At 42.3% G+C, this 11,477-nt stretch overlaps 1 protein-coding gene across 1 annotated transcript; it reads left to right on the top strand.

Annotated features, from left to right (window-relative positions):
• Window positions 1-377: 377 nt before the first annotated feature.
• On the top strand, window positions 378-11,196 carry LOC145398207 (uncharacterized). The gene is made up of 4 exons (XM_080271160.1): window positions 378-441; window positions 2,875-3,087; window positions 3,355-3,575; window positions 11,131-11,196. Exons 1-4 carry the CDS (start codon window positions 378-380, stop codon window positions 11,194-11,196), a joined length of 564 nt encoding a protein of 187 aa, XP_080127286.1.
• Window positions 11,197-11,477: the final 281 nt, after the last annotated feature.

The following is an 11,477-nucleotide window of genomic DNA, read 5'->3' on the forward strand; positions in this document are numbered from 1 at the left end:
GTTTAAGGTCGAGATCTTTCAGTGCTTGTAGAACGTGTTCGGTGATGTAGTCTGTGTCAAATCTCTCCAGCTCATAGAGTCTGAGAAGTGTTTCAATCGGTGGTTCATGCTTTCTAACAAACCTATTCACATCAGAAAGAAGCTCAATTCTAGCTGAGTCCCTGGTCTCATTGCACTTAATGGTGAACAACCCAGTGTCTGTCATTTTTATCTGGTGTACACTTTTTATCCTTCACCAACTACACCATCATTCCAATCACATCATTTTGAAATTGTGGGGATGTGTACTTCGCATTTTCTGAAATCAACTTGCTGATTTCAGCAAATTTTTTATTAATATCCATGCTGTACTCCACCATTTTCAGGAACAATCCCGAATGGAGTCCACCAAGCTTCTCTTTGCTTCCTCTGAATGGCAACTTATTTGTTGTGAGGAACCTGGTAACTTTGAACACTAGGGAGAGGTAGTACCAGTTATTTTCCACGTGGGTGTTACAGAGATTCAAGTGCACCGCCTTTCCTCTCAAACTTTTTATAATCAACCCACGCAGCCACAGCAAGCATATGGGCCTGATCCAGCATGTTTTGAAAAACTTTTTCCATTATCTGTCGCGCTTTTCCAGTTTTTGAAACCAACATGGGTGTATACCTTATCTGGATCCTTACCAGCCAAATACTTTCGACAAGGAAAGCCGAAGCATGAGTCTTTTTCCATGGAATATTCCAGCCAAGATCGATCAGAGTACCATTTGTCCTGGAATGAACGACTTCGTTTTCCGAACATAGTCTTTGGTGGGTTCGCTACACTAGGTTAAGTAGGTCTCTGGTTTCCAAGACCGGATGGAGGCTGAGAGACTCCACTAGAATGAGAGGTATCGGGCAGCAGGTTCGAAGCGCAAACATGTTGAGAAGAGGGAGACTTTGCTGCCAAGACTGTCGGGGAGAACGCCTCATCAGATGAAACCATGGCTCTCTTTGTCCTTATCACAAATGCATCCATTATACGTGTGACAGACAAAAAGCCAATCTTCAAAAAACGGCAGGATAAAATATTTTAATGATAAATATATTTCATAGCTTTCAAGATACTTTTCATAGCTTCGTAGCTTTTCAACTTTCATAAGTTTCAATTTGTACCTTTTTCAAAGATAGTTATAACTCCGGGAGTATTTGCAATTTACAGACTGGCACTGATATTGCTAACGAGTAACAAGGTTACAAGAAGACGTGTGTACCTGATCACTCGTCCCACAAAGTACTGTTTCACACTGTCGGTTGAGTGACGCTCTTCGCTGCACCTACTATCTAATGGGGCAGGGCCCAGACTGCCAAGGTTGGTAGGCTTCACTGTGTTTTCGTCGGTATAAGTTTGAATTTTAAACGGTTGCGCGCCGTTTTCCTATGGCACATGCCATATAAACATGCAAACTGCTGCCGTGCTGATACGGTGCATTCAACAAACGACCGGTTCAACTAAATTCCAGTCTAACACCTATATCCAATACCAGCTTATTTTGCATATAATGAATTACATCATGACCATATGATAACCATCACTAAACATGTAGCTGTATAGAATCAAATCATATGTCATGAATAAGTAGTATATCTGGCTTGAATTTTCTTATATTTTCCCGGTTTGTGTGTAAGCAAAACATATACGCTTCTAAGTGAAAATTTTTTTGGGGGGCTAATGAGTTTTTTTGGGGGGCTTATCCCCTCCATAGCCCCCCCGTGGCTACGGGCCTGTTAGGCAACAATGAAGTTATTAGATTCTGAGGGTAATTTGTGGAAGGTTAACATCACAGGGTATATTGAATTAATCGGCCCATAGACCACCTGGTGATCGTGTGTATTGCATTCTCAGAGTGCTCTTTCTTGTTTGATTGGTGTGTCTGGTAGGTTGTTCAAAGACAGACATGTACCTAAGGGAGTCCACGTAACTCTCCCAACACCTATGCAAGGACAGTGGGTATACTGAGGTCACACTGAGCTAACTGTTACCTTGATGCACTTACAACACAGTACCATCGCCAACTAAAGCCGTGTCATCTCTCCTGCTTTTCTGCTTATGATCTTTGAAAATTAGTCTCTTGAATGTGAAGCAAGTGATATAAATGACATTGATCTATGGCCAGATAAAGTAATCAGTGTCAGTTGCTGTAGAATCACCAAACTGATGTTTACAGCCCATGGAGAGGAAAGTAGGAGAGGTGACAGGACTTTTGTTGTCGAGTGTATATATATTAAAGAGACACTGTTCTCACTCTCACTTTAACTAAATATTCAATTTTCTTTAACTCAGATATACATTACTAAATTAATAAGAGTTTTCTATATCAGTCAGCACAACACGCAAAAGTGTTAAGGCTTACACAGTACACTACACATGAAATAAAACTGAATGTTTTAGTTTCAGTTCCTCATAAACAGTCATAACTAATGATCATATTTTGGGGTTTATATTTAGTCACACCCGACCCTTTTCTTATAAAATATGAATATTTCAAATAAAATACCAGATGACCCGTAAACTGCGCTTCATTAAACACATGTGGCAGAGTTTATGTGCTGCAGGAACGACTCAGTCGGCTAGTGTGGTCGCGGTTGTGGTAGTATCAGTAGGAAATTAATAAATGATGCATGGTAGATACTGACAACGCTCACTAGGCCATTCCCACAGCACACGAGGTATCACCCAGCTGAGTGAAAGTGGAGTGTTATATATGGACGAGTCTGTATGTTCAGCTGTCTGCTCTTTCTTCAATAACTTTACTCGGTTTCAGGAGGCTGATATCAGTGGTGGGCCATATGGCATCACAGACGACAGGAAAAAGTATTTGCACTGCAGTCCTTGTGTGTTTATGACGCAAGGTAAAATATTCGCTGCCCGTGGTCGCCCTGAGGTGGACCCGTGGGGCTTCCTGCTGCCTCTGTCACCGCTAGTGTGGGTGGCTGTGGGGGCGGCACTGCTGGCTGTGATCATTGTCATGCTACTACTTCCTTCCTGCCTTCCCCCACACACCAACCACCCACCCAGACAAGAGACCAACATATTCAACTGTATTCGCATCCTCCTCCAAGAAGGTAACATAAATGTCACAACTGAAACTTGTCCTTCTTTTAATGTTCATTTCATTCATTGCCAGACGCCATGTATCCCAAACGGGGTGGCCAAGGGCTTAGAGTTAATTGTTTTACAGGGAGGGGCACTAATCCTCCACCAACCCCACTTGACACGTAGGGATGCCAACAGCATCTGGTGTTCCCAGGCGGTCACCCATCCAAGTACTAACCAGACCCAACGTTGCCTGCTTTATATGTTAATATATTAATCCCTCTTATTCTAAACAGACGTGTCTAAGTCGTATGGGTGGTGGTGGTGGGAACGTGTGGTGCAAGGGGTGTGGATGCTGATGATAATGGTGTTAACACAAAGCTACGTTGGTAGCCTCATGTCCCTCCTGGCTGTCAGACACATCAGTCATCCCTACCAGACCCTCAGAGATGTCATTGACGATCCTAATATCAAAATCATTCTCCCTCCTTCCATAGCAAAAATGACATTTTTTAAAGTGAGTATCACAAAAGTATATTTACAGTCAACAATTAAACTATAGTTATTGACATTGCTATACTTCTTTTACCTTAAATTGGTTCAGATAATCCTCCTTTCTTCAGCTGATATCACAGAGTTTAGTAGCAGAGAGAAACAGGTCTAGTACACCCTTTCCATAGCACTTTTTCGTGACTAGCATCATATTCCACCTTTAATTTATTGTTACAACTGGGCACTGGCGATGGAGAGATGGCAGTTTTAGATCAAAATACAGTAAAAATGAATTCAGTCAATATCTATTGGTTCCTTTTTTCGGCGGGTCTCCTCCTTATCACCACTTGGTTTTATTCTGTGTGGGATGATTTGATGTAGCAGGTTGTCGGAAATGCGGTTTTAGATATTGAACAAACCTCATCAGCCTCTGCACAATACAAAGGGAACAAAGTGTTATTGGTAAGAGGTGGGTGACAGTTGTTGTGCAAGTCCATATGACTACGCTATAATCCCTTTTGGTTTGGTTAGATGAGGCTAGCTTTATAAACCTATCGTTAGTCCTGTGGGATATTCAGACGTGGTTAGTCCGGTGGGGTGTTACAACACCCCAATACAAAAATACACATAGTGTTACTAACATGTAAAATATATTCATACTCCCGCTTCAGCATATCTCTGTAATCACTAATGAAAAGATTGAATGCCTTATTGGTGGTGTTTATTAATTTATAATAATAAAATACTATAAATTATAATATCAGTAAAAAAATAACAAATGGACTCATATCTCATTCGTCAGGTAAACACGCACAGGAAAAAACATTTTGTGATTTTTAAAATTAGTACAATAAAAAATATGCAAAAATAAGATACAAAACCAATCTCTATCAATGTGATCAAATGGTTAGTTTGATTGGGTGACTGGACACCCCCGGGGGGGGGGAGTGCCCCTCTCTCTCACTACAACAGAGGCAGGACTAAAACAATGCATATGCTCCCTCTCCTCACTGAATGAGGAGAGTACTGGAACGGAGAGAAATAATCGACTTACCGGCTAGGAAATATGACCTTTTAAAAAAAATGGGGGTGCAAAGTACCCCACCTGACTAACGAAGGGTTAAAAGAAAAAGATACAACTTTTTGACAACCTTCAACATCAAATCAACCGCATGCAGGACAAAAACAAGATGGTGAAAAAGAGAAAACCTCCAAAACAGTGGGGAATGTAAAGTAAATATTGACCATGAATTCTACCAGTCTGTCCATCTGTGTCAACACACTGTAATCCCAGAAAGGGATGGTAACAAATGAATCACCTCCATGTCACTTGTCCTCCTCCACTCACACACCCTTCTCTCGTATAGCCTACCGTACCACTCCTCCTACTACTCTATCTCATCACTAAATATGTATGTATGTATTGCTACGAGATGGGTGTAGGCAACACAAGATAAGTAAATCTGACTACGTTAGAACACTGAGAAAAAACAAAAATCAGAGTGAAAAGGGAAATGATCAAATAATCAACTGATGAAAAACAATAAAAAACACTAAGTCAATCTCGCAACACAGGTCTGAAAGTAAATAAAATTAGCTGACGTACAATGAAAAATACCTAATACAATACAAGCTAATATTTACAAAATTTACAGTGAGATAATAAATCACAAAAGAATGAGAAAAACAAACCACCTGATAATACCCTGAATAGTCACACTTAAGTCTGGGAACAAACTTGCCAATACAAAAGAAACAAAATCATACAAGAGGTAACTGAACTGCACTCAACTGCCACAAACAATAATAATACAGTAATAATAATACTAGCAACTGGATGTTGATACAGAGTGAAAAGATGTTCAGAAAAATATACAATACACAAAGTACTGCTTCTCCTCCCTCTGTGATCTCCAGTCCAAACACTCTATCGGCGGTAGTCCCACAAAAACTCTGGTCTCCATTCAAAATCCTACCCTTATATACCCTCCGGCCATTGCCCACACCAGCTCGCAGGTGCAAGCCAGACGAGAAATATACAAAATAGAGTTAAGCAAATTTAATCTCTCCCCTATACTCCAAACGTTATAACTATCGCTGGTGACTACAAATCTTTGTCACCACTTTATGCCTCAATGGAAGACACTGATACCAGAAACAATTTTAGTCATCTGCATTGAGAAAGCAAACAGAATTAACTAAGATTTTATAAATGTGTGCATATTGACAAACAACAATATAATACCCAGTGCGTGTACGTGGATGCTAGTGTACATAGCATCGATGCACAAACCTCGCCTGGCGACACGCACGCATTATACACACACATATAATATGCACGATATATACACAAAAATATATAGACATTCTTAGACATGTAACACGCCCACACCTAAGAAATATTTTCCCTTAGGAAAATTCGTTCTTAAGGACGTGACAAACAATCAGCGATGGTATAGTCAACACCCTTACTATGTCTAACATCCAAATGAAACTGTTGAAGGAACAAACTCCAATGTGTCAATCACTGATTCTTCATCTTCAAATTATTCTGAAATCTGAATGGGTGATGATCAGTATATGCAATAACAGTAGGTCCAAATGCAGGGACAGACACAGAAAAGTGCTGCAGGACGAGGATCAGGGCTAATAGTTCCTTTTCGATAACAGAATACTTACGTTGAGAAATAGGAAACGTCTTACTGAAATAAGAAACAGGATGCTCTATGCCATGATCGTCGTCCTGCATTAACCTGAGGCATCCCGATGACATATGGATACATTGCCACATTTTGTCACGGTGACACCCGACAACGTATCCATACATTTTGCAATTGTGAGGTCCTTCATTTACACATTCTCAAGTTTCATGGGTGATTTTTGGTAGGCATATGTGGGAGACCTTCCTCTACCCAACGCCAGGTAGGGATAATGCTTGGCCCCACCTGAACCCCCTCCCCCACCTGCAAGCCATTTTCTCGACATCTCACTTGTTACCAGTGACTTGGCCTGTAGAGACATGTTGCACCACAGTCTCTCCAATGACGAAATTCAAGGCAAAAGTGATTCCTGAGGTGGAGGACAAAGGAAGAAAGAAGCCAGAGGAGGAAAGAAGCAGAAGTGATGAGGCAGTAACATTGTAAAGGAAGGTGCCATATGTTGACATTTCTGGTGAGTGAACATTGCTTATATTGTCTATATTATTGTGCAAAAACCAATATGCTCTTGTACAACATATAAATTCGTACCAAATAAATAAATATTTACAAATAATGAGTGGTTTGGAATAGTTACCCCTCCCAAGAAAACGTCTTCTCTTTAGCCTGGCCTGAGAGAACATGGTACCAAGGTGAGGGTACCCTTACCTGTATTTGGTATTTCTAAACTCAACTGAGCACTTTCTCTCTGAATTTTCGATGTTTCTCATAAAAAGCAGAGGTTTTAGCCAAAAAACAAACAAACAAAAAAATCTGCTGGGATTGGGAGAGGTCAGTCGTGAAAAATCTGCCGGGACGCAACGGGTGAACATAGCTCCTGCACCCACATTACTAGCATCTACAGGAAGTTTGGTGCAGCCATAACTGGAAAAATACACATGATCTCCTTGACTGCATCAAAACTATTCTGACACACATCAGTCCAGATGTATTTTCTATCTTTCTGAAGCATTTCAGTGAGAGGGGCCACAATTGTTGCAAAGTTCCTCAAAAAGCGACGGTAGTAACCAGCACTGCTGACGAATCTCCGAACCTTGTGCCTGTTTTATGGTGCCTTAAAACTATTGCCTCCATCTTAGAGTCAGGGGGGCATACACAACCATGGCCGACCAGATAACCGAGATATTGAACTTGTGCACAAACAAACTCACACTCTTTAACTCCTTAACCGCGGGGCGTCACTTTCGTGACGCTCGGGCACAATGGATCATACTGCGGGGCGTCACTTTTGTGATTCTGTGTTATTTTGAATTATCCCGGGCTTTCAAGTGGTGGCTTGTATCATCTATCAGTACTGCCAATGTCCAACACTAGTCAGCACTCCAAATCTCATCTGTACTCCCATCCATTGTTGACATTTTAGCCATTTTCCCCCGTTCCTGACTCCCCTCCCTACCACCCCTCCATTACCCTGTCCTCTCATTTCCCCAGCCACGCTGCACTAAGCAAATCTCCCCCGGATTTTTCCACAGATTTCATCCATTGAAATAAGCCCTATACCCTATACTTATACAAAATAATATATACCATAAAAAAAATAAGGTAAGTGATAGTGGTATACACCAGGAATTGGCTAATTATCACCTGACAATACCTCATATGCGCATGCATTCGCTACATTCCCACGGTAATTTCCCCTTTGAATTATGCCTTGTAATCTATTTCTGTAATAAAAATATATATCAGAAAGGAAGGGAGAAGCCTAAGTGACATTTACATTCACCTGGAACTACCTATTTCTTTATGTATTGCCGAGATTTTCTACCAATAATTTATTAGCATGTAAGTTAGCAGTTGTCATCCCCATTGTCACTGTCAACCCTTGCCTTCTCAGATGAGCTGCGCCATTTAGTTACTTGTCCTCCTCTGTGGTCAAAGCATGTCGCACTCGCTCCCCGCCATTTCTGCCGCTTCTGCGCCCATTGCAAAGGGCCTCGTGACCTCTACACCCAGAAAAACTCGTGGGGGAAGCAGGAAAAGACTAAGTGACTCTGCAGTGGAACGTGAACTAGCCGAAATATCTATGGTAATGATGGATAGTGACTTTGACCCTTCGGGGGATTCGTGTGATGAGCCGGGTGAGGAAATCGTGCCAGAAACTACTAGTACGAGTCCTTCAGTGTCCCAAGTTATCCCTAGCTCCAAAGGAAAGGAGCCCTTAGTGCAGCAGGGAACGAATTTGGGAAGGGACTGAAAAGGCGGCAGTTTAGACCCAGAACAATGGCCCCGCGTGACCCAGCCTGCCATGAGTCCCAAGGTGATTCACCTCCCCGTTCCCCAAGCCCCACTTCACTCATTTCTTCATCTTCTTCTGCTGAATTTTCTCCAGAGTCTTCGTCGTCGGAGTCACCACCAGCATCAACAGTGAAGGCAGGCCGTAGAGGAAGAGGTAAATCTCTGACCCGTAAAAGTAGAGTTGCTAGTAGAGTAAGGGCTGCTAGTGCTGTACGGCAACCCAGAGTCAGTGCGAGTGACCTTGAACCTGATAAATCTGCCCCACAGCCACCCTCCACCCTACCCACCCTACACCGCCACGACAGGGAATCCTGGACGCCTTTGCGTGGACGGAAGGGTTCGATTTTGTCCCTGAACATCTCCATTTTGACGAGAGTTAATCAGGAATACAGCCTGCCTTCACTCTTGATGAGGATGCTGAGTGTGTAGACTTCCTTTTGGCCTTCCTCGATGATGAAGTCATGCAGCACATATGTGATGAGACCAACAGGTATGAATCACAACGTGCTGCAAGTGGTACAGGTGCAGCCAAGATGCAACAGTGGTCCATGCTGGGAGTGCAGGAGCTGTATGTGTTCTTCGCCCTCATGCTTCTCATGCCACACTCAAAGAAGCATGAGTTGGAAGAATACTGGTCTATGGACCCCTTACTACCCTCACCCACCTTCAATAAGTACATGGCCAGAGATCACTTCCGAAACATCATGGGAAACCTGCACTTTGCCGACAACGATGTACCTTCCCAAACCGACCCACTCTGGAAGATCCAGGAGATTCTGAGCAGAATGAAGGATAAGTTTATGACATTCTTCCACCCATTTCAGAAGGTTGTCATTGACGAATCCTTGGTTTTGTTCAGAGGACGTCTTAGGTTTGTGCAGTACATTCCAAGCAAATGCCATCTCTTTGGAATCAAGTTCTTTGTACTGTGCAACTGTAAGACGGGGTACATCCTTGACTTCGTCATTTATTCAGCCAGCACTGTCGATCTTGATAAAACACACCCCCTTGGCTTCTCAGGCTGTGTAGTGAAAGTGCTCCTTGAAAGGTAATTTTGTGGGAATCATGTGCTGTATACAGACAACTATTATACAGCACCAAAACTTGCCAAATACCTTTCAGAGCACGGCATCGGCTCCTGTGGCACTGTGAAGAGTAATCGTGCCCACTTCCCAAAATTCCCAGAGGCAGGAACCTCGCAGCGAGGAGACGTGCACCTACGGAAGTCTGAGAAGATGCTGGCAATACAGTGGCATGACAAGAGGGTCGTGCACATGCTCACCACCGTGCACAAGGGGGAAATGACAGACAGTGGGAAGGTCGACCGTAGGACAGGCGAATCTATGAGGAAACTTGATGCTGTCTTAGACTACAGTATCAACATGCGGCTGGTGGACAAGTCCGACATGATGAATGGAGAGATCGACTGCCTCAGGAAGAATACTAGGTGGTACAGGAAAGTTTTTCTGCATCTCATGGACATGACAATGCTGAACGCCTTCATCCTGTACAAGATGAAGGTCAAGTCACCCAAGTCCATCTCCCTGAGGTTGTTCGCCAGGACTTGTGTTCAGCAGCTGCTTGAAAGATATGGTAGGGTGACAGCAGCAACTCCAAGGCGCTATGCAGTAAGACTTCCCGACAGACTTGAGCAGAGGGCGTACATGGATCGTCACAGACTGGTGCAAATGCCTGCCACAAGCAAGAGGAAGGCTGCGATCCGCAGGTGCCAGGTGTGTGCACATACCCCCCGACGCACACCTGAGCACAAACGCACCTCTTGGCAGTGTGCTGAGTGCCAGGTTCCCCTCTGCTTTACCTGCTTCTTTGATTACCACAGCCAGAAGCAGTTCTAAAAGTGCAAGTGGGAAAGGAAAATAATGTGAAAATAATGTGTAAATAATGCGTAAATAGCAAGTGAAAGCAATGGATGTACAGTACATATGATTGAACAGTGTAATATAGTTTATGTTACTGAAAGTGACAATGAATAACATAGTGTAAGTAAAATAGAAGTGTAAATATTGAAAATACAATAGAAAATGTAAATGGAAATGTAAGTAATTAGTAATAAAAGAATATGAGTACAAACACTTGAGGTTATAACAGTGAAAGTGAATCCGTGGCTCTCTACGTATTTTACTGAATGAAAAATTGAATGATTTCAGTGACAATAAACTAATACTACTGAAGGAAACTTATGGATAAAGACTGCAGATATATATAAGTGTTATATAGTAATAGAAATATAAAGTGTGAGGGGTTTTATGAATAATAAATGACAGAATACCAACAGCGAACTAGCGCAAGTGGGAAGGTCATACGCGCTCGTAATTTTCATTGCTTTCACAGTGTTTTTTTTTTTTTGGAGTATGGATCCCAAACTACTTGATAATCATAGAATAGTGTTTATAGTGATAATATCTGGCTGTGGTAATCATATTACGGGTTGTCGGGAAGTGTAAAGTGGAGACTTCGTTACCCAACTTCAGAGGTCTCCACAAGTCCTACGGTAATCGACGAAGGCTCAACAAACATCCCAGGAGAAAGCTGAAGGTATGTGCCATAAGCATATATAATTTTAATATTCTAGGACTAATAACTGATTTTTGGCAAATATTTTTTGAGAGTCTGTTGGAGCCCAAATATGCCCGCTGGACACGCAAAACATTGGGAAACAAGCCCGCAGTGTAAGGGTTAAATTTACTACAAGGCTAGCCTTGGAAAACTTGAACAGCAAAACACCTAGTTCTCTTAAGTGGCTTTCCCAGTCATCGGCAAAGACTACTATGTCATCTAAGTATACCACACAATGTTTCATACTACTGACAACCATGTTCATTAATCACTGGAATGTTGCCAGGGTGTTTTTCATACCGTACAGCATCACATTACACTGATATGTTTGTCTGTCTGCCACAAAACATGACACTTCCTTAGCCCTTTCAGTCAAAGGCAGTTGCCAGAAGCCTTTC

The sequence above is a fragment of the Coenobita brevimanus genome, chromosome 44 (assembly GCF_032717465.1).
Source record: "Coenobita brevimanus isolate Jiangsu-jjx chromosome 44, ASM3271746v2, whole genome shotgun sequence".
Classification (NCBI taxonomy): Eukaryota; Metazoa; Arthropoda; class Malacostraca; order Decapoda; family Coenobitidae; genus Coenobita; species Coenobita brevimanus.

What these genes read in the sequence shown, in the direction of transcription:
- LOC145398207 (XM_080271160.1), top strand. Translation starts at nt 378, where the DNA reads ATGGAGTCCACCAAGCTTCTCTTTGCTTCCTCTGAATGGCAACTTATT. An exon ending in TATTTGTTGTGAGGAACCTG is followed by an intron (nt 442 to 2,874) that starts GTAACTTTGAAC and finishes TTATGACGCAAG; the next exon opens with GTAAAATATTCGCTGCCCGT. An exon ending in CAAAAATGACATTTTTTAAA is followed by an intron (nt 3,576 to 11,130) that starts GTGAGTATCACA and finishes ATATTTTTTGAG; the next exon opens with AGTCTGTTGGAGCCCAAATA.